General features: G+C 50.4%; 1 protein-coding gene across 1 annotated transcript in view; it reads right to left on the reverse strand.

Moving 5' to 3' along the window:
• The window catches only part of LOC132342046 (serine/threonine-protein kinase PAK 3-like), a 52,932-nt gene that overhangs the window by 3,531 nt on the left and 25,737 nt on the right, over positions 1–23,664 (reverse strand). The window contains exon 10 of the mRNA XM_059874231.1: positions 402–533. Within this exon, the coding sequence (XP_059730214.1) occupies positions 402–533 (132 nt within the window). The remainder of the gene's footprint in view (positions 1–401; positions 534–23,664) is intronic.

Consider the following 23,664-nt stretch of genomic DNA (forward strand, 5'->3'; position numbering starts at 1 on the left):
CAGCTGGGCCAACAGAGACTCTACCAGTGAAGAACGACTCAAAAAATCTGAAGAACAATTCCACAAGCCAAAGACACCTTTCCAAAAAGGGAAAACAAACCAAAAGAGCCTTTTGACCTCCAGCACTACCACATTCGCCCTTGGCCATAACACCGCAGAATCCCAGAGATGGAGCTTCTGTGAGCCAAACAGCCAGAAGCTCAGCTGCAACCCCGGGCTCTTCAGTGCCCCAGCATTACAGCTCATAGGCCAATTTCTTGCTGTCACTGCCTTCAGGAAATGCCTACATCCTGCAGGACTCCAGCAGTCAGCATCCTCAGTCAGCAACAGCAAGTGCTGGCTGCTCAGAAACTTGCACCTCTGCTTTGCTCTAAAGACAGCATCACAGAATGGGCACTTACTCTCTTGGAATGAACAGCCTGTGGTGTGACCACAGCTGGACGCTTCCATTTGACTTGCTCAACTTCCTCATCTTTGGCTTCTTCTCCAGGAGCAGAGGGAGGCAGGGGAGAGATGGTTCTTGGTCTTGTAACCTGTGGCAAGAGAGAAGCATGACGGACAGGCTATTACCCATCAATTATAACCCCACTTCTCCTTAGATCTATAACCACATCTGCTAAAAGGAAATCATCAGCTTTGTCGGCAATGTCATTCTAAGTCACTCCAACCAGATTGAAATGGGCCAATTCAACAGAATAGAATATGGCTATGTATTTGATATTCTTTCCTGGCTCTTTTAATGAGCAACATTGTCTCTGCAAATGCAGATTTTACTTCTTGAAAGCTCTAAAATAGAAAAGAAGAAACGAGCCAGCAAGACCTTTGCAACTCCTGCTGACACAATGGAAACCAGAAAGGGTTCAGAATCCCTTTCATTGCATGATAAGAGCCAGAAAAGTAGTACAGAGGCATCTTTGCTGGCTGGAAAAAGAGAAAATGAAGAGGGCTTCTCCTCCTAGGAAACCAACCAACAATAAGATCAAAGTGTCAGCTTTGCCTGTGTCTAAAACACTTGGATGCGGGGAGGGGACTTTTGGCAGGGGAACAGCCCTTGTGGTAAGCACTGTCATGTAGGCATCCAAGGAAGTCTTCTTGAAGGTCCTTCATGAGCCTCCCCTTGTCCAGGGTAAAGCTTCTCCAGCACCTCCTCACTGGCCTTGTGCTCCACACCCCAGCCCAGCTCCCGTGGAATTCTCTGCATACACTTCAGCCCCTAATCACTTTCTGCTTCCCAGGAGCCCACAGCTGCACACAGCACTCCAGCTGTGGCTGCAGCGCTGCCCAGCACAGGGCGACGCTCACTGCCCTGCTCCTGCTGCCCCACTGCTGCTGACACAGGCCACGATGACCTTGGCCTTCTTGGCCACCGGGCCACAGTCTGCCTCATCCTCAGGTGACCTGCAACAGCAGCACCCGTGCCTCCTTTTGACCCACACAGCTCCCCATCCACAACGTTGCTTGTTTGACTTCAAATACAGCATCCACCATTTCAAGATGGCCTTCCTCTTCTGAGCAACACAAGACAGCAGTCAAGGACTTGCAGCTTCACCCCCACTGCGGGCTCCAATGCAATTGCCAAAGCTGCAGACTTCTGGGCAAAACGGATCAACAGAAAGTTGCCCCTTCTGCTGTTTGCCTAACAAGGAGGCTTCGACACTGCGCGGTTCCTTTCTTTGGCCACCTGAGACAAGAATGGCTCCCCACAGCATCATGGACAGCACAATCATCTCCATGCAGCTTAGCAAAAGCCAAAAGACAGCTGGGCCAACAGACACTCTACAAGTGAGGAACGACTCAAGAAAACTTAAAAACATTTCCACAAGCCAAAGACACCTTTCCAAAAAGGGAAAACAAACCAAAAGAGCCCTTTGAACTCCAGCACTACAACTTGGCCCTTGGCCGTAACATCGCAGAAGCCCAGAGAAGCAGCTTTCCTGAGCAAAGCAGCCAGATGCTCATCTGCCGCCCCAAGATCTTCAGTGCCCCACCCAGCATGACAGGTCAAAGGCCAATTTCTTCCTGTCACTGCCTACAGGAAATGATTTTATCATACAGGACTCCAGCATTCAGCATCCTCAGCCAGCAACAGCAAGTGCTGGCTGCTCAGAAGCTTGCACCTCTGCCTTGTACTAAAGACAGCACCACACACAATGGGCACTAACTCTCTTGGAACGAGCAGGCGGTGATGTGACCACAGCTGCACGCTTCAGTTTTTCTTGCTCATCTTCCTCCTCCTTGGCTTCTTCAGCAATTGGAGGGAGAGCCAGAGGAAAGGCAGCTCTTGGTCTTGTCACCTGTGGCAAGAGGGAATCATAGGGATAAGCCATTACCTAGGGCTTATAACTTGATTCCCCCTCACATCTACAGCCACATCTGCTAAGAAGAACTCATCAACTTTGTTGGTAATGGCATCCTAAGTTACTCCCAGACTGAAACGGGCCAATTCAACAGATCATTATATATTGCTAAGAATTCATTACTCCTCCCTGTCTGCTTTCAGTGAGCAACGTTGTTTGTGCAAAATGCAGCTTTTTATTTCGTGAAAGCTCTGTAATGGAAAAGTAGGAAAGATCCAGCAAGGTTTTTGCAACTGCTGTGGCAGACATGGAAAACCAGAAAGGGTTCAGAATCCCTTTCATTGCATGATATAAGACGGAAAATAGTGCAGAAGCTTCCATGCTTGCTGGAAAACTCGAAAATGAACAGGGCTTCTCCTCCTAGGAAACCAACAAAATCCAAGATGAAAGTGTAATCTCTGCATGTGTCTAAAACACTTGGATGCAGAGAGTGGATGTTTATAAGGGAAAAAGCCCTTGTGGTGAGCAGTCTCATGAAGGCATCTATATAGTCCCACATGAGCCTGCCCTTGTCCAGGCTAAAGCTCACTCAGCACCTCCTCACTGGCCTTGTGCTCCACTAACTTAGCCAGATCCTGTGGCCTTCTCTGCACACGTTCCAGCCCCTCTATCACTTTCTGCTTCCAAGGGGCCCACAGCTGCACACAGCACTCCAGCTGTGGCCGCAGCGCTGCCCAGCACAGGGCGATGCTCACTGCCCTGCTCCTGCTGCCCCCACTGCTGCTGACACAGGCCATGATGCCCTTGGCCTTCTTGGCCACCGGGCCACAGTCTGCTTCATCTGCAGCTTCTCCAGACCTGCAGCACCCCTGCCTCCTTCGGACCGACACAGCTCCCCATCCACAAAGTTGCTTGTTTGACTTCAAGTACACCAGCCACCATTTCAAGATGGCCTTCCTCTTCTGAGCAACACAAGACAGCTGTCAAGGACTTGCAGCTTCACCCCCACTGCGGGTACCAATGCAATTGCCAAAGCTGCAGACTTCTGGGCAAAACGGATCAACAGATACTTGCCCCTTCTGCTGTTTGCCTCACAAGGAGGCTTCGACACTGCGCGGTTCCTTTCTTTGGCCACATGCAACAAGAAAGGCCTGCCACAGCTTCATGGACTATACAAACATCTCCTTGCAGCTTATTGAAGCCAAAAGTCAGCTGGGACAAAAGAGACTCTATACGTGAGGAAGGACTCAAGAAAACTGCAGAACAATTCCACAAGCCAAAGACACCTTTCCAAAAGGGGAAAACAAACCAACAGAGCCTTTTGACCTCCAGCATTACCACATGCGCCCTTGTCCGTCACACTGCAGAAGCCCAGAGAAGCAGCGTCCTTAAGCCAAGCAGCCAGATGCTCAGCCGCAGACCCCAGCTCATCAGTGCCCCAGCATGACAGGTCAAAGGCCAATTTCTTGCTGTCACTGCCTTCAGGAAATGACTACATCCTGCCGGACTCCAGCACTCAGCATGCTCAGCCAGCAACCGCAACTGCTGGCTGCTCAGAAACTTGCACCTCAGCAGCCCAGAATGGGCACTTACTCTTTTGGTATGAGCAGGCGGCCATTTGACCACAGCTGGACGTTTTCGTTTTTCTTGCTCATCTTCCTCCTCCTTGGCTTCTTCAGCAATTGGAGGGAGAGCCAGAGGATAGAGGACTCTTGGCCTTGGCACCTGTGGCAAGAGGTGGATCATGGATAAGCTGTTACCTAGGGCGTATAATTTCATTTCCTATCGCATCTACAGCAACAGCACCTAAGGAGAACTCATGAACTTTGTTGGCAATGGCATTCTTAGTCACTTCAACCAGATTGAAATGGGCCAGGTCAACAGATCTTTACATTGCTAAGAAATCTGCTAGAAGCAAGCAACGTTGTCTATGCAAAACACAGCTTTTAGGTCTTGAAAGATCTCAAATGGAAAAGTAGGAAAGAGACAGCAAGGCTTTTGAGACAGCTGCAGCAGACATGGAAAACCAGAAAGTGTTCAAAATCCCTTTCATTGCATGATAAGAGCTGGAAAATAGTGCAGAAGCATCCATGATTGCTGGAAAACTAGAAAATGAACAATGCATCTCCTCTTAGGAAACCAACAAACAAATAGATGGAAGTGTCATCGCTGCCTGTGTCTAAAACACATGGATGCAGAGAGAGGATGATGTGAAGGGAAAGAGCCCTTGTGGTGAACACTGTCATGTAGGCATCTAAGGAATTCTGCTTGAAGGTCCTTTATGTGCCTCCCCTGTCCAATCTAAAGCTCCCTCAGTCCCTCAGCACCTCCTCACTGGCCTTGTGCTCCACACCCAGGCCCAGCTCCCGTGGCCTACTCAGCACATGCACCAGCCCCTCAAACACTTCCTGCTTCCCAGGGGCCCACAGCTGAACACAGCATTCCAGCTGTGGCCGCAGTGGTGCCAGGCACAGGGCGACGCTGACGGCCCTGCTCCTGCTGCCCCCACTGCTGCCGACACAGGCCACGATGCCCTTGGCCTTCTTGGCCACCAGGCCACGGTCTGCCTCATCTGCAGCTTCTCCTGACCTGAAGCACCCCTGCCTCCTTCTGACCCACACAGCTCCTTATCTAAAAAGTTGCTTGTTTGACTTCAAATACAGCATCCACCATTTCAAGATGGCCTTCCTCTTCTGAGCAACACAAGACAGCTGTCAAGGACTTGCAGCTTCACCCCCACTGCAGGTACCAATGCAATTGCCAAAGCTGCAGACTTCAGCCCAAAAGTGATCAACAGAAACTTGCCCCTTCTGCTGCTTGCCTCACAAGGAGGCTTCGACACTGCGCGGTTCCTTTCTTTGGCTACACTCAACCAGAAAGGCCAGCCACAGCTTCAAGGACAGCAGAAACATTTCCTTGAATCTGAGCAAAAGCCAAAAGGCAGCTGGGTCAACAGAGACTCTACCAGTGAAGAACGACTCAAAAAATCTAAAGAACAATTCCACAAGCCAAAGACACCTCTCCAAAAAGGGAAAAAAAAACCAAAAGAGCCCTCTGACCTCCAGCACTACCACATGTGCCCTTGGCCATAACATCGCAGAAGCCCAAAGGAGCACCTTCCCTAAGCCAAGCAGCCAGATGCTCAGCCGCCGCCCCCAGCTCTACAGTGCCCCAGCATGACAAGTCAAAGGCCAATTTCTTGCTGTCACTGCCACAGGAAATGCCTACATCCTGCAGGACTCCAGCACTCAGCATCCTCAGCCAGCAACAGCAAGTGCTGGCTGCTCAGAAACTTGCACCTCTGCCTTGCACTCAAGACAGCACCCCCAGAATGGGCACTTACTCTTTTGGTCCGAGCAGGCGGTGATGTGACCACAGCTGGACGCTTCAGTTTTTCTTGCTCATCTTCCTCCTCCTTGGCTTCTTCAGCAATTGGAGAGAGAGCCAGAGGAAAGACAGCTCTTGGTCTTGTCACCTGTGGCAAGAGGGAATCATAGGGTTAAGCTGTTACCTAGGGCTTATAACTTGACTTCCTCTCGCATCTACAGCAACACCTGCTAAGGAGAACTCATCAGCTCTGTTGGCATAGGCATTCTAAGTCACTCCAACCAGATTGAAATTGGCAAATTCAACAGATGAGTACATCGCTAGGAATTCAATATTCCTTCCTGTCTGCTATAAGCAAGCAACATTGTCTATGCAAAACACAGCTTATAGTTCTTGAAAGCTCTGAAAAGTAGGAAAGAGACAGCAAGGCCTTTGCGACGGCAGCGGTAGACATGGAAAACCAGAAAGGGTTCAGAATCTCTTTCATTGCATTGTTAAGGGCCAGAAAATAGTGCAGAAGCGTCCATGATTGCTGGAAAACTAGAAACTCAAGAAGGGTTCTCCTCCTAGGAAAGCAACCAACAATAAGATGGAAGTGTCAGCTCTACATGTGTCTAAAACACTTGGATGCAGAGGGTGGATGTTTATAAGGGAAAAAGCCCTTGTGGTGAGCATGGCCAGGTAGGCATCTATGGAAGTCTGTTTGAATGTCCCTCATGAGCCTCCCCATTTCCTGGCTAAAGCTCCTTCAGCACCTCCTCACAGGCCTTGTGCTCCACCTCCTTGCCTAGCTCCCGTGGCCTTCTCTGCGCACGCTCCAGCCCCTCGATCATTTTCTGCTTCCAAGGGGCCCACAGCTGCACACAGCACTCCAGCTGTGGCCGCAGTGCTGCCAAGCACAGGGCGACGCTCACTGCCCTGCTCCTGCTGCCCCCACTGCTGCCGACACAGGCCACGATGCCCTTGGCCTTCTTGGCCACCGGGCCACAGTCTGCTTCATCTGCAGCTTCTCCAGACCTGCAGCAACCCTGCCTCCTTCTGACCCACACAGCTCCTTATCTAAAAAGTTGCTTGTTTGACTTCAAATACAGCATCCACCATTTCAAGATGGCCTTCCTCTTCTGAGCAACACAAGACAGCTGTCAAGGACTTGCAGCTTCACCCCCTCTCCGGCCTCCAAGGCACATGCCAAAGCTGCAGACTTCAGCCCAAAAGTGATCAACAGAGAGTTGCCCCTTCTGCTGTTTGCCTCACAAGGAGGCTTCGCAACTCCTTGGTTCCTTTCTTTGGCCACACACAAGATTGGCTCCCCACAGCTTCATGGACAACACAAACATCTCCTTGAACCTGAGCAAAAGCCAGAAGGCAGCTGGGTCAACAAAGACTCTACAAGTGAGGAACCACTCAAGAAAACTGCAGAACACTTCCACAAGCCAAAGACACCTTTCCAAAACGAGGAAACAAAACCCAACAGAGCCTTTTGACCTCCAGCACTAACACGTGCGGCCTTGGCTATAACACTGCAGAAGCCCAGAGATGGAGCTTCCCTGAGCCAAGCAGCCAGAAGCTCAGCCGCAGCTCCAAGCTCTTCAGTGCCCTAGCACGACAGCTCATAGGCCAATTTCTTGTTGTCACTGCCCACAGGAAATGGCTACGTCGTGCAGGACTCCAGCACTCAGCATCCTCAGCCAGCAACAGCAAGTGCTGGATGCTCAGAAACTTGCACCTCTGCCTTGCACTCAAGACAGCACCCCCAGAATGGGCACTTACTCTTTTGGTCCGAGCAGGCGGTGATGTGACCACAGCTGGACGCTTCAGTTTTTCTTGCTCATCTTCCTCCTCCTTGGCTTCTTCAGCAATTGGAGAGAGAGCCAGATGAAAGACAGCTCTTGGTCTTGTCACCTGTGGCAAGAGGGAATCATAGGGTTAAGCCGTTACCTAGGGCTTATAACTTGACTTCCTCTCGCATCTACAGCAACACCTGCTAAGGAGAACTCATCAGCTCTGTTGGCATAGGCATTCTAAGTCACTCCAACCAGATTGAAATTGGCAAATTCAACAGATGAGTACATCGCTAGGAATTCAATATTCCTTCCTGTCTGCTATAAGCAAGCAACATTGTCTATGCAAAACACAGCTTATAGTTCTTGAAATCTCTGAAAAGTAGGAAAGAGACAGCAAGGACTTTGCGACGGCAGCAGTAGACGTGGAAAACCAGAAAGGGTTCAGATTCTCTTTCATTGCATTGTTAAGGGCCAGAAAATAGTGCAGAAGCGTCCATGATTGCTGGAAAACTAGAAACTCAAGAAGGGTTCTCCTCCTAGGAAAGCAACCAACAATAAGATGGAAGTGTCAGCTCTACATGTCTAAAACACTTGGATGCAGAGAGTGGATGTTTATAAGGGAAAAAGCCCTTGTGGTGAGCATGGCCAGGTAGGCATCTATGGAAGTCTGTTTGAATGTCCCTCATGAGCCTCCCCATTTCCTGGCTAAAGCTCCTTCAGCACCTCCTCACAGGCCTTGTGCTCCACCTCCTTGCCTAGCTCCCGTGGCCTTCTCTGTGCACGCTCCAGCCCCTCTATCACTTTCTGCTTCCCAGGGGCCCACAGCTGCACACAGCACTCCAGCTGTGGCCGCAGTGCTGCCAAGCACAGGGCGACGCTCACTGCCCTGCTCCTGCTGCCCCCACTGCTGCCGACACAGGCCACGATGCCCTTGGCCTTCTTGGCCACCGGGCCACAGTCTGCTTCATCTGCAGCTTCTCCAGACCTGCAGCAACCCTGCCTCATTCTGACCCACACAGCTCCTTATCTAAAAAGTTGCTTGTTTGACTTCAAATACAGCATCCACCATTTCAAGATGGCCTTCCTCTTCTGAGCAACACAAGACAGCTGTCAAGGACTTGCAGCTTCACCCCCTCTCCGGCCTCCAAGGCACATGCCAAAGCTGCAGACTTCAGCCCAAAAGTGATCAACAGAGAGTTGCCCCTTCTGCTGTTTGCCTCACAAGGAGGCTTCGCAACTCCTTGGTTCCTTTCTTTGGCCACACACAAGATTGGCTCCCCACAGCTTCATGGACAACACAAACATCTCCTTGAACCTGAGCAAAAGCCAGAAGGCAGCTGGGTCAACAAAGACTCTACAAGTGAGGAACCACTCAAGAAAACTGCAGAACACTTCCACAAGCCAAAGACACCTTTCCAAAACGAGGAAACAAAACCCAACAGAGCCTTTTGACCTCCAGCACTAACACGTGCGGCCTTGGCTATAACACTGCAGAAGCCCAGAGATGGAGCTTCCCTGAGCCAAGCAGCCAGAAGCTCAGCCGCAGCTCCAAGCTCTTCAGTGCCCTAGCACGACAGCTCATAGGCCAATTTCTTGTTGTCACTGCCCACAGGAAATGGCTACGTCGTGCAGGACTCCAGCACTCAGCATCCTCAGCCAGCAACAGCAAGTGCTGGATGCTCAGAAACTTGCACCTCTGCCTTGCACTCAAGACAGCACCCCCAGAATGGGCACTTACTCTTTTGGTCCGAGCAGGCGGTGATGTGACCACAGCTGGACGCTTCAGTTTTTCTTGCTCATCTTCCTCCTCCTTGGCTTCTTCAGCAATTGGAGAGAGAGCCAGATGAAAGACAGCTCTTGGTCTTGTCACCTGTGGCAAGAGGGAATCATAGGGTTAAGCCGTTACCTAGGGCTTATAACTTGACTTCCTCTCGCATCTACAGCAACACCTGCTAAGGAGAACTCATCTGCTCTGTTGGCATAGGCATTCTAAGTCACTCCAACCAGATTGAAATTGGCAAATTCAACAGATGAGTACATCGCTAGGAATTCAATATTCCTTCCTGTCTGCTATAAGCAAGCCACATTGCCTATGCAAAACACAGCTTATAGTACTTGAAAGCTCTGAAAAGTAGGTAAGAGACAGCAAGGCCTTTGCGACGGCAGCGGTAGACGTGGAAAACCAGAAAGGGTTCAGATTCTCTTTCATTGCATTGTTAAGGGCCAGAAAATAGTGCAGAAGCGTCCATGATTGCTGGAAAACTAGAAACTCAAGAAGGGTTCTCCTCCTAGGAAAGCAACCAACAATAAGATGGAAGTGTCAGCTCTACATGTGTCTAAAACACTTGGATGCAGAGAGTGGATGTTTATAAGGGAAAAAGCCCTTGTGGTGAGCATGGCCAGGTAGGCATCTATGGAAGTCTGTTTGAATGTCCCTCATGAGCCTCCCCATTTCCTGGCTAAAGCTCCTTCAGCACCTCCTCACAGGCCTTGTGCTCCACCTCCTTGCCTAGCTCCCGTGGCCTTCTCTGTGCACGCTCCAGCCCCTCTATCACTTTCTGCTTCCAAGGGGCCCACAGCTGCACACAGCACTCCAGCTGTGGCCGCAGTGCTGCCAAGCACAGGGCGACGCTCACTGCCCTGCTCCTGCTGCCCCCACTGCTGCCGACACAGGCCACGATGCCCTTGGCCTTCTTGGCCACCAGGCCACAGTCTGCTTCATCTGCAGCTTCTCCAGACCTGCAGCACCCCTGCCTCCTTTTGACCCACACAGCTCCCCATCCACAAAGTTGCTTGTTTGACTACAAATACAGCATCCACCATTTCAAGATGGCCTTCCTCTTCTGAGCAACACAAGACAGCTGTCAAGGACTTGCAGCTTCACCCCCACTGCAGGTGCCAATGCAATTGCCAAAGCTGCAGACTTCAGCCCAAAAGTGATTAATAGAGAGTTGCCCCTTCTGCTGTTTGCCTCACAAGGAGGCTTCGACACCGCGCGGTTCCTTTCTTTGGCCACCTGAGACAAGAATGGCTCCCCACAGCTTCATGGACTATACAAACATCTCTTTGAACCTGAGCAAAAGCCAAAAGCTGGGCCAACAGAGACTCTACCAGTGAAGAACGACTCAAAAAATCGGAAGATCAATTCAACAAGCCAAAGACACCTTTCCAAAAAGGGAAAACAAACCAAAAGAGCCTTTTGACCTCCAGCACTACCACGTGCGCCCTTGGCCATAACACTTCATAAGCCCAGAGATGGAGCTTCCCTCAGCAAAGCTGCCAGAAGCTCAGTTACAGGCCCCAGCTCTTCAGTGCCCCAGCATGACAGGTCAAAGGCCAATTTCTTGTTGTCACTGCCTACAGGAAATGCCTACATCCTTCAGGACTCCAGCACTCAGCATCCTCAGTCAGCAACAGCAAGTGCTGGCTTCTCAGAAACTTGCAACTTTTCCTTGTACTCAAGACAGCAACCCCCAGAATGGGCACTTACTCTTTTGGTATGTTTAGGCGGTGATATGACCCTAGGTGGACACTTGTCCTGTTCTTCCTCATTTTCCTCCTCTCTGGCTTCTTCACCAAGAGAAGAGGCAACAAGGGGAGCAACGGTTCTTGGTCCTGTCACCTGTGGCAAGAAAGAACATGAGGTACAGGCCATTACCTGTAATATACAACCCCATTTCTCCTTGGATCTACAACCACATCTTGAAAGGAGAACTCATACACTTTGTTAGCAATGGGATTCTAAGTCACACCAACCAAATTGAAATGGGCCAAATAAACAGAGCATTATCCTGCTAAGAATTTGATAGTTCTCTCTGTCTGCTATCAGCAAGTAAGGTCATCTCCGCAAATTTGAGCTTTTCTTTCTGGAGAGCATTTAAATGGACAAGTAGGAAAGAGCCACCAAGGCCTTTGTGACTGCTGTGGCAGACATGGAACACCAGAAAGGGTTCAGAATCCCTTTCTGTGCTTTATAAGGGCCAAAAAAGTAGTGCAGAGGCATCTTTGCTGTCTGGAAAATGAGAAAATGACGATGGCTTGTCCTCCGAGGAAACCAACAAAAAACAAGATTGAAGTGTCAGCTACGCATATGTCTAAAACACTTGGATGCAGAGAGTGGTTGTTTGGATGGGAAACAGCCCTTGTGGTGAGCACTGTCATGTAGGCATCTATAGAAGTCTGCTTGAATGTCCCTCACGAGCCTCCCCTTGTCCAGGCTAAAGCTCCCTCAGCACCTCTTCACTGGCCTTGTGCTCCACCTCCTTGCCAGCTCCCGAGGCCTTCTCTGCACATGCACCAGCTCCTCTATCACTTTCTGCTTCCAGGGGCCCACAGCTGCACACAGCATTCTAGCTGTGGCCACAGCGCTGCCCAGCACAGAGCGACGCTCACTGCTCTGCTCCTGCTGCCCCACTGCTATTGACACAGGCCACGATGCCCTTGGCCTTCTTGGCTACCAGGCCACGGTCTGCTTCATCTGCAGCTTCTCCAGACCTGAAGCACCCCTGCCTCCTTTTGACCCACACAGCTCCCCATCCACAACGTTGCTTGTTTGACTTCAAATACAGCATCCACCATTTCAAGATGGCCTTCCTCTTCTGAGCAACACAAGACAGCTGTCAAGGACTTGCAGCTTCACCCCCACTGCAGGTACCAATGCAATTGCCAAAGCTGCAGACTTCAGCCCAAAAGTGATCAACAGAAACTTGCCCCTTCTGCTGTTTGCCTAACAAGGAGGCTTCAACACTGCGCGGTTCCTTTCTTTGGCCACCTGAGACAAGAATGGCTTCCCACAGCTTCATGGACTATACAAACATCTCCTTGAACCTGAGCAAAAGCCAAAAGCTGGGCCAACAGAGACTCTACCAGTGAAGAACGACTCAAAAAATCTGAAGAACAATTCCACAAGCCAAAGACACCTTTCCAAAATGGGAAAACAAACCAAAAGAGCCTTTTGACCTCCAGCACTACCATGTGCGCCCTTGGCCATAACACTGCAGAAGCCCAGAGATGGAGCTTCCCTCAGCAAAGCTGCCAGAAGCTCAGTTACAGGCCCCAGCTCTTCAGTGCCCCAGCATGACAGGTCAAAGGCCAATTTCTTGCTGTCACTGCCTTCAGGAAATGCCTACATCCTTCAGGTCTCCAGCACTCAGCATCCTCAGTCAGCAACAGCAAGTGCTGGCTGCTCAGAAACTTGCACCTTTGCCTTGTACTCAAGACAGCAACCCCCAGAATGGGCACTTACTCTTTTGGTATGAGTAGGCGGTGATATGACCCTAGGTGGACACTTGTCCTGTTCTTCCTCATTTTCCTCCTCTCTGGCTTCTTCAGCAAGAGCAGAGAGAGCCAGAGGAGAGACAGTTCTTGGTCCTGTCACCTGTGGCAAGAGAGAAGCATGAGGGACAGGCCATTACCTCTCACTTATAACCCCATTTCTCCTTGGATCTACAACCACATCTTGAAAGGAGAACTCATACACTTTGTTAGCAATGGGATTCTAAGTCACACCAACCAAATTGAAATGGGCCAAATAAACAGAGCATTATCCTGCTAAGAATTTGATATTTCTCTCTGTCTGCTATCAGCAAGTAAGGTCATCTCCGCAAATTTGAGCTTTTCTTTCTGGAGAGCATTTAAATGGACAAGTAGGAAAGAGCCACCAAGGCCTTTGTGACTGCTGCGGCAGACATGGAAAACCAGAAAGGGTTCAGAATCCCTTTCTGTGCTTTATAAGGGCCAAAAAAGTAGTGCAGAGGCATCTTTGCTGTCTGGAAAATAAGAAAATGACGATGGCTTGTCCTCCGAGGAAACCAACAGAAAACAAGATTGAAGTGTCAGCTACGCATATGTCTAAAACACTTGGATGCAGAGAGTGGTTGTTTGGATGGGAAACAGCCCTTGTGGTGAGCACTGTCATGTAGGCATCTATAGAAGTCTGCTTGAATGTCCCCCATGAGCCTCCCCTTGTTCAGGCTAAAGCTCCCTCAGCACCTCTTCACTGGCCTTGTGCTCCACACCCTTGCCAGCTCCCGAGGCCTTCTCTGCACATGCATCAGATCCTCTATCACTTTCTGCTTCCCAGGGGCCCACAGCTGCACACAGCATTCCAGCTGTGGCCGCAGCGCTGCCCAGCACAGGGCGATGCTCACTGCCCTGCTCCTGCTGCCCCACTGCTGCTGACGCAGGCCATGATGCCCTTTGCCTCCTTGGCCACCGGGCCACTTTCTGCTTCATCTGCAGCTTCTCCAGACCTGCAGCAACCCTGCCTCCTTCTGACCCACACAGCTCCCCATCCACAACGTTGCTTGTTTGACTTCAAATACAGCATCCACCATTTCAAGATGGCCTTCCTCTTCTGAGCAACACAAGACAGCTGTCAAGGACTTGCAGCTTCACCCCCACTGCAGGTACCAATGCAATTGCCAAAGCTGCAGACTTCAGCCCAAAAGTGATCAACAGAGAGTTGCCCCTTCTGCTGTTTGCCTAACAAGGAGGCTTCGACACTGCGCGGTTCCTTTCTTTGGCTACACGCAACAAGAAAGGCCTGCCACAGCTTCAAGGACAGCAGAAACATTTCCTTGAACCTGAGCAAAAGCCAAAAGGCAGCTGGGCCAACAGAGACTCTACCAGTGAAGAACGACTCAAAAAATCTGAAGAACAATTCCACAAGCCAAAGACACCTTTCCAAAAAGGGAAAACAAACCAAAAGAGCCTTTTGACCTCCAGCACTACCACATTCGCCCTTGGCCATAACACCGCAGAAGCCCAGAGATGGAGCTTCTGTGAGCCAAACAGCCAGAAGCTCAGCTGCAACCCCGGGCTCTTCAGTGCCCCAGCATTACAGCTCATAGGCCAATTTCTTGCTGTCACTGCCTTCAGGAAATGCCTACATCCTGCAGGACTCCAGCAGTCAGCATCCTCAGTCAGCAACAGCAAGTGCTGGCTGCTCAGAAACTTGCACCTCTGCTTTGCTCTAAAGACAGCATCACAGAATGGGCACTTACTCTCTTGGAATGAACAGCCTGTGGTGTGACCACAGCTGGACGCTTCCATTTGACTTGCTCAACTTCCTCATCTTTGGCTTCTTCTCCAGGAGCAGAGGGAGGCAGGGGAGAGATGGTTCTTGGTCTTGTAACCTGTGGCAAGAGAGAAGCATGACGGACAGGCTATTGCCCATCAATTATAACCCCATTTCTCCTTAGATCTATAACCACATCTGCTAAAAGGAAATCATCAGCTTTGTCGGCAATGTCATTCTAAGTCACTCCAACCAGATTGAAATGGGCCAATTCAACAGAATAGAATATGGCTATGTATTTGATATTCTTTCCTGGCTCTTTTAATGAGCAACATTGTCTCTGCAAATGCAGATTTTACTTCTTGAAAGCTCTAAAATAGAAAAGAAGGAACGAGCCAGCAAGACCTTTGCAACTCCTGCTGACACAATGGAAACCAGAAAGGGTTCAGAATCCCTTTCATTGCATGATAAGAGCCAGAAAAGTAGTACAGAGGCATCTTTGCTGGCTGGAAAAAGAGAAAATGAAGAGGGCTTCTCCTCCTAGGAAACCAACCAACAATAAGATCAAAGTGTCAGCTTTGCCTGTGTCTAAAACACTTGGATGCGGGGAGGGGACTTTTGGCAGGGGAACAGCCCTTGTGGTAAGCACTGTCATGTAGGCATCCAAGGAAGTCTTCTTGAAGGTCCTTCATGAGCCTCCCCTTGTCCAGGGTAAAGCTTCTCCAGCACCTCCTCACTGGCCTTGTGCTCCACACCCCAGCCCAGCTCCCGTGGAATTCTCTGCATACACTTCAGCCCCTAATCACTTTCTGCTTCCCAGGAGCCCACAGCTGCACACAGCACTCCAGCTGTGGCTGCAGCGCTGCCCAGCACAGGGCGACGCTCACTGCCCTGCTCCTGCTGCCCCACTGCTGCTGACACAGGCCACGATGACCTTGGCCTTCTTGGCCACCGGGCCACAGTCTGCCTCATCCTCAGGTGACCTGCAACAGCAGCACCCGTGCCTCCTTTTGACCCACACAGCTCCCCATCCACAACGTTGCTTGTTTGACTTCAAATACAGCATCCACCATTTCAAGATGGCCTTCCTCTTCTGAGCAACACAAGACAGCAGTCAAGGACTTGCAGCTTCACCCCCACTGCGGGCTCCAATGCAATTGCCAAAGCTGCAGACTTCTGGGCAAAACGGATCAACAGAAAGTTGCCCCTTCTGCTGTTTGCCTCACAAGGAGGCTTTGACACTGCGCGGTTCCTTTCTTTGGCCACCTGAGACAAGAATGACTCCCCACAGCATCATGGACAGCACAATCATCTCCATGCAGCTTAGCAAAAGCCAAAAGACAGCTGGGCCAACAGACACTCTACAAGTGAGGAACGACTCAAGAAAACTTAAAAACATTTCCACAAGCCAAAGACACCTTTCCAAAAAGGGAAAACAAACCAAAAGAGCCCTTTGAACTCCAGCACTACAACTTGGCCCTTGGCCATAACATCGCAGAAGCCCAGAGAAGCAGCTTTCCTGAGCAAAGCAGCCAGAAGCTCAGCTGCCGCCCCAAGATCTTCAGTGCCCCACCCAGCATGACAGGTCAAAGGCCAATTTCTTGCTGTCACTGCCTACAGGAAATGACTATATCATACAGGACTCCAGCATTCAGCATCCTCAGCCAGCAACAGCAAGTGCTGGCTGCTCAGAAGCTTGCACCTCTGCCTTGTACTAAAGACAGCACCACACACAATGGGCACTAACTCTCTTGGAACGAGCAGGCGGTGATGTGACCACAGCTGGACGCTTCAGTTTTTCTTGCTCATCTTCCTCCTCCTTGGCTTCTTCAGCAATTGGAGAGAGAGCCAGAGGAAAGACAGCTCTTGGTCTTGTCACCTGTGGCAAGAGGGAATCATAGGGATAAGCCATTACCTAGGGCTTATAACTTGATTCCCCCTCACATCTACAGCCACATCTGCTAAGAAGAACTCATCAACTTTGTTGGTAATGGCATCCTAAGTTACTCCCAGACTGAAACGGGCCAATTCAACAGATCATTATATATTGCTAAGAATTCATTACTCCTCCCTGTCTGCTTTCAGTGAGCAACGTTGTTTGTGCAAAATGCAGCTTTTTATTTTGTGAAAGCTCTGTAATGGAAAAGTAGGAAAGATCCAGCAAGGTTTTTGCAACTGCTGTGGCAGACATGGAAAACCAGAAAGGGTTCAGAATCCCTTTCATTGCATGATATAAGACGGAAAATAGTGCAGAAGAATCCATGCTTGCTGGAAAACTCGAAAATGAACAGGGCTTCTCCTCCTAGGAAACCAACAAAATCCAAGATGAAAGTGTAATCTCTGCATGTCTCTAAAACACTTGGATGCAGAGAGCAGACGTTTGGAAAGGGAAACAGCCCTTGTGGTGAGCAGTCTCATGAAGGCATCTATATAGTCCCACATGAGCCTGCCCTTGTCCAGGCTAAAGCTCACTCAGCACCTCCTCACTGGCCTTGTGCTCCACTAACTTAGCCAGATCCTGTGGCCTTCTCTGCACACGCTCCAGCCCCTCTATCACTTTCTGCTTCCAAGGGGCCCACAGCTGCACACAGCACTCCAGCTGTGGCCGCAGCGCTGCCCAGCACAGGGCGATGCTCACTGCCCTGCTCCTGCTGCCCCCACTGCTGCTGACACAGGCCATGATGCCCTTGGCCTTCTTGGCCACCGGGCCACAGTCTGCTTCATCTGCAGCTTCTCCAGACCTGCAGCAGCACCCCTGCCTCCTTTGGACCGACACAGCTCCCCATCCACAAAGTTGCTTGTTTGACTTCAAGTACACCAGCCACCATTTCAAGATGGCCTTCCTCTTCTGAGCAACACAAGACAGCTGTCAAGGACTTGCAGCTTCACCCCCACTGCGGGTACCAATGCAATTGCCAAAGCCGCAGACTTCTGGGCAAAACGGATCAACAGATACTTGCCCCTTCTGCTGTTTGCCTCACAAGGAGGCTTCGACACTGCGCGGTTCCTTTCTTTGGCCACATGCAACAAGAAAGGCCTGCCACAGCTTCATGGACTATACAAACATCTCCTTGCAGCTTATTGAAGCCAAAAGTCAGCTGGGACAAAAGAGACTCTATACGTGAGGAAGGACTCAAGAAAACTGCAGAACAATTCCACAAGCCAAAGACACCTTTCCAAAAGGGGAAAACAAACCAACAGAGCCTTTTGACCTCCAGCATTACCACATGCGCCCTTGTCCGTCACACTGCAGAAGCCCAGAGAAGCAGCGTCCTTAAGCCAAGCAGCCAGATGCTCAGCCGCAGACCCCAGCTCATCAGTGCCCCAGCATGACAGGTCAAAGGCCAATTTCTTGCTGTCACTGCCTTCAGGAAATGACTACATCCTGCCGGACTCCAGCACTCAGCATGCTCAGCCAGCAACCGCAACTGCTGGCTGCTCAGAAACTTGCACCTCAGCAGCCCAGAATGGGCACTTACTCTTTTGGTATGAGCAGGCGGCCATTTGACCACAGCTGGACGTTTTCGTTTTTCTTGCTCATCTTCCTCCTCCTTGGCTTCTTCAGCAATTGGAGGGAGAGCCAGAGGATAGAGGACTCTTGGCCTTGGCACCTGTGGCAAGAGGTGGATCATGGATAAGCTGTTACCTAGGGCGTATAATTTCATTTCCTATCGCATCTACAGCAACAGCACCTAAGGAGAACTCATGAACTTTGTTGGCAATGGCATTCTTAGTCACTTCAACCAGATTGAAATGGGCCAGGTCAACAGATCTTTACATTGCTAAGAAATCTGCTAGAAGCAAGCAACGTTGTCTATGCAAAACACAGCTTTTAGGTCTTGAAAGATCTCAAATGGAAAAGTAGGAAAGAGACAGCAAGGCTTTTGAGACAGCTGCAGCAGACATGGAAAACCAGAAAGTGTTCAAAATCCCTTTCATTGCATGATAAGAGCTGGAAAATAGTGCAGAAGCATCCATGATTACTGGAAAACTAGAAAATGAACAATGCATCTCCTCTTAGGAAACCAACAAACAAATAGATGGAAGTGTCATCGCTGCCTGTGTCTAAAACACATGGATGCAGAGAGAGGATGATGTGAAGGGAAAGAGCCCTTGTGGTGAACACTGTCATGTAGGCATCTAAGGAATTCTGCTTGAAGGTCCTTTATGTGCCTCCCCTGTCCAATCTAAAGCTCCCTCAGTCCCTCAGCACCTCCTCACTGGCCTTGTGCTCCACACCCAAGCCCAGCTCCCGTGGCCTACTCAGCACATGCACCAGCCCCTCAAACACTTTCTGCTTCCCAGGGGCCCACAGCTGCACACAGCATTCCAGCTGTGGCCGCAGTGGTGCCAGGCACAGAGCGACGCTGACGGCCCTGCTCCTGCTGCCCCCACTGCCATTGACACAGGCCACGATGCCCTTGGCCTTCTTGGCCACCAGGCCACGGTCTGCTTCATCTGCAGCTTCTCCTGACCTGAAGCACCCCTGCCTCCTTCTGACCCACACAGCTCCTTATCTAAAAAGTTGCTTGTTTGACTTCAAATACAGCATCCACCATTTCAAGATGGCCTTCCTCTTCTGAGCAACACAAGACAGCTGTCAAGGACTTGCAGCTTCACCCCCACTGCAGGTACCAATGCAATTGCCAAAGCTGCAGACTTCAGCCCAAAAGTGATCAACAGAGAGTTGCCCCTTCTGCTGTTTGCCTAACAAGGAGGCTTCGACACTTCGCGGTTCCTTTCTTTGGCTACACGCAACCAGAAAGGCCAGCCACAGCTTCAAGGACAGCAGAAACATTTCCTTGAATCTGAGCAAAAGCCAAAAGGCAGCTGGGTCAACAGAGACTCTACCAGTGAAGAACGACTCAAAAAATCTGAAGAACAATTCCACAAGCCAAAGACACCTCTCCAAAAAGGGAAAAAAAAACCAAAAGAGCCCTCTGACCTCCAGCACTACCACATGTGCCCTTGGCCATAACATCGCAGAAGCCCAAAGGAGCACCTTCCCTAAGCCAAGCAGCCAGATGCTCAGCCGCCGCCCCCAGCTCTACAGTGCCCCAGCATGACAAGTCAAAGGCCAATTTCTTGCTGTCACTGCCACAGGAAATGCCTACATCCTGCAGGACTCCAGCACTCAGCATCCTCAGCCAGCAACAGCAAGTGCTGGCTGCTCAGAAACTTGCACCTCTGCCTTGCACTCAAGACAGCACCCCCAGAATGGGCACTTACTCTTTTGGTCCGAGCAGGCGGTGATGTGACCACAGCTGGACGCTTCAGTTTTTCTTGCTCATCTTCCTCCTCCTTGGCTTCTTCAGCAATTGGAGAGAGAGCCAGAGGAAAGACAGCTCTTGGTCTTGTCACCTGTGGCAAGAGGGAATCATAGGGTTAAGCCGTTACCTAGGGCTTATAACTTGACTTCCTCTCGCATCTACAGCAACACCTGCTAAGGAGAACTCATCAGCTCTGTTGGCATAGGCATTCTAAGTCACTCCAACCAGATTGAAATTGGCAAATTCAACAGATGAGTACATCGCTAGGAATTCAATATTCCTTCCTGTCTGCTATAAGCAAGCAACATTGTCTATGCAAAACACAGCTTATAGTTCTTGAAAGCTCTGAAAAGTAGGAAAGAGACAGCAAGGCCTTTGCGACGGCAGCGGTAGACATGGAAAACCAGAAAGGGTTCAGAATCTCTTTCATTGCATTGTTAAGGGCCAGAAAATAGTGCAGAAGCGTCCATGATTGCTGGAAAACTAGAAACTCAAGAAGGGTTCTCCTCCTAGGAAAGCAACCAACAATAAGATGGAAGTGTCAGCTCTACATGTGTCTAAAACACTTGGATGCAGAGGGTGGATGTTTATAAGGGAAAAAGCCCTTGTGGTGAGCATGGCCAGGTAGGCATCTATGGAAGTCTGTTTGAATGTCCCTCATGAGCCTCCCCATTTCCTGGCTAAAGCTCCTTCAGCACCTCCTCACAGGCCTTGTGCTCCACCTCCTTGCCTAGCTCCCGTGGCCTTCTCTGCGCACGCTCCAGCTCCTCGATCATTTTCTGCTTCCAAGGGGCCCACAGCTGCACACAGCACTCCAGCTGTGGCCGCAGTGCTGCCAAGCACAGGGCGACGCTCACTGCCCTGCTCCTGCTGCCCCCACTGCTGCCAACACAGGCCACGATGCCCTTGGCCTTCTTGGCCACCGGGCCACAGTCTGCTTCATCTGCAGCTTCTCCAGACCTGCAGCAACCCTGCCTCCTTCTGACCCACACAGCTCCTTATCTAAAAAGTTGCTTGTTTGACTTCAAATACAGCATCCACCATTTCAAGATGGCCTTCCTCTTCTGAGCAACACAAGACAGCTGTCAAGGACTTGCAGCTTCACCCCCTCTCCGGCCTCCAAGGCACATGCCAAAGCTGCAGACTTCAGCCCAAAAGTGATCAACAGAGAGTTGCCCCTTCTGCTGTTTGCCTCACAAGGAGGCTTCGCAACTCCTTGGTTCCTTTCTTTGGCCACACACAAGATTGGCTCCCCACAGCTTCATGGACAACACAAACATCTCCTTGAACCTGAGCAAAAGCCAGAAGGCAGCTGGGTCAACAAAGACTCTACAAGTGAGGAACCACTCAAGAAAACTGCAGAACACTTCCACAAGCCTAAGACACCTTTCCAAAACGAGGAAACAAAACCCAACAGAGCCTTTTGACCTCCAGCACTAACACGTGCGGCCTTGGCTATAACACTGCAGAAGCCCAGAGATGGAGCTTCCCTGAGCAAAGCAGCCAGAAGCTCAGCCGCAGCTCCAAGCTCTTCAGTGCCCTAGCACGACAGCTCATAGGCCAATTTCTTGTTGTCAGTGCCCACAGGAAATAGCTACGTCGTGCAAGACTCCAGCACTCAGCATCCTCAGCCAGCAACAGCAAGTGCTGGCTGCTCAGAAACTTGCACCTCTGCCTTGCACTCAAGACAGCACCCCCAGAATGGGCACTTACTCTTTTGGTCCGAGCAGGCGGTGATGTGACCACAGCTGGACGCTTCAGTTTTTCTTGCTCATCTTCCTCCTCCTTGGCTTCTTCAGCAATTGGAGAGAGAGCCAGAGGAAAGACAGCTCTTGGTCTTGTCACCTGCGGCAAGAGGGAATCATAGGGTTAAGCCGTTACCTAGGGCTTATAACTTGACTTCCTCTCGCATCTACAGCAACACCTGCTAAGGAGAACTCATCAGCTCTGTTGGCATAGGCATTCTAAGTCACTCCAACCAGATTGAAATTGGCAAATTCAACAGATGAGTACATCGCTAGGAATTCAATATTCCTTCCTGTCTGCTATAAGCAAGCAACATTGTCTATGCAAAACACAGCTTATAGTTCTTGAAAGCTCTGAAAAGTAGGAAAGAGACAGCAAGGCCTTTGCGACGGCAGCGGTAGACGTGGAAAACCAGAAAGGGTTCAGAATCTCTTTCATTGCATTGTTAAGGGCCAGAAAATAGTGCAGAAGCATCCATGATTGCTGGAAAACTAGAAACTCAAGAAGGGTTCTCCTCCTAGGAAAGCAACCAACAATAAGATGGAAGTGTCAGCTCTACATGTGTCTAAAACACTTGGATGCAGAGAGTGGATGTTTATAAGGGAAAAAGCCCTTGTGGTGAGCATGGCCAGGTAGGCATCTATGGAAGTCTGTTTGAATGTCCCTCATGAGCCTCCCCATTTCCTGGCTAAAGCTCCTTCAGCACCTCCTCACAGGCCTTGTGCTCCACCTCCTTGCCTAGCTCCCGTGGCCTTCTCTGTGCACGCTCCAGCCCCTCTATCACTTTCTGCTTCCCAGGGGCCCACAGCTGCACACAGCACTCCAGCTGTGGCCGCAGTGCTGCCAAACACAGGGCGATGCTCACTGCCCTGCTCCTGCTGCCCTCACTGCTGCCGACACAGGCCACGATGCCCTTGGCCTTCTTGGCCACCGGGCCACAGTCTGCTTCATCTGCAGCTTCTCCAGACCTGCAGCAACCCTGCCTCCTTCTGACCCACACAGCTCCTTATCTAAAAAGTTGCTTGTTTGACTTCAAATACAGCATCCACCATTTCAAGATGGCCTTCCTCTTCTGAGCAACACAAGACAGCTGTCAAGGACTTGCAGCTTCACCCCCTCTCCGGCCTCCAAGGCACATGCCAAAGCTGCAGACTTCAGCCCAAAAGTGATCAACAGAGAGTTGCCCCTTCTGCTGTTTGCCTCACAAGGAGGCTTCGCAACTCCTTGGTTCCTTTCTTTGGCCACACACAAGATTGGCTCCCCACAGCTTCATGGACAACACAAACATCTCCTTGAACCTGAGCAAAAGCCAGAAGGCAGCTGGGTCAACAAAGACTCTACAAGTGAGGAACCACTCAAGAAAACTGCAGAACACTTCCACAAGCCAAAGACACCTTTCCAAAACGAGGAAACAAAACCCAACAGAGCCTTTTGACCTCCAGCACTAACACGTGCAGCCTTGGCTATAACACTGCAGAAGCCCAGAGATGGAGCTTCCCTGAGCCAAGCAGCCAGAAGCTCAGCCGCAGCTCCAAGCTCTTCAGTGCCCTAGCACGACAGCTCATAGGCCAATTTCTTGTTGTCACTGCCCACAGAAAATAGCTACGTCGTGCAGGACTCCAGCACTCAGCATCCTCAGCCAGCAACAGCAAGTGCTGGATGCTCAGAAACTTGCATCTCTGCCTTGCACTCAAGACAGCACCCCATGAATGGGCACTTACTCTTTTGGTACGAGCAACCTGCACTGTGACCACAGCTGGATGCTTGTGGATGTCTACCTTTTTTTGCTGCTCTCTGGCTTCTTCAGCAAGAGCAGAGGCAACAAGGGCAGCAACGGTTCTTGGTCCTGTCACCTGTGGCAAGAAAGAAGCATGAGGTACAGGCCATTACCTGTAATATACAATCCCATTTCTCCTTGGATCTACAACCACATCTTGAAAGGAGAACTCATACACTTTGTTAGCAATGGGATTCTAAGTCACACCAACCAAATTGAAATGGGCCAAATAAACAGAGCATTATCCTGCTAAGAATTTGATATTTCTCTCTGTCTGCCATCAGCAAGTAAGGTCATCTCCGCAAATTTGAGCTTTTCTTTCTGGAGAGCATTTAAATGGACAAGTAGGAAAGAGCCACCAAGGCCTTTGTGACTGCTATGGCAGACATGGAAAACCAGAAAGGGTTCAGAATCCCTTTCTGTGCTTTATAAGGGCCAAAAAAGT

This window comes from Haemorhous mexicanus, chromosome Z (genome assembly GCF_027477595.1).
Source record: "Haemorhous mexicanus isolate bHaeMex1 chromosome Z, bHaeMex1.pri, whole genome shotgun sequence".
Taxonomy (NCBI): Eukaryota; Metazoa; Chordata; class Aves; order Passeriformes; family Fringillidae; genus Haemorhous; species Haemorhous mexicanus.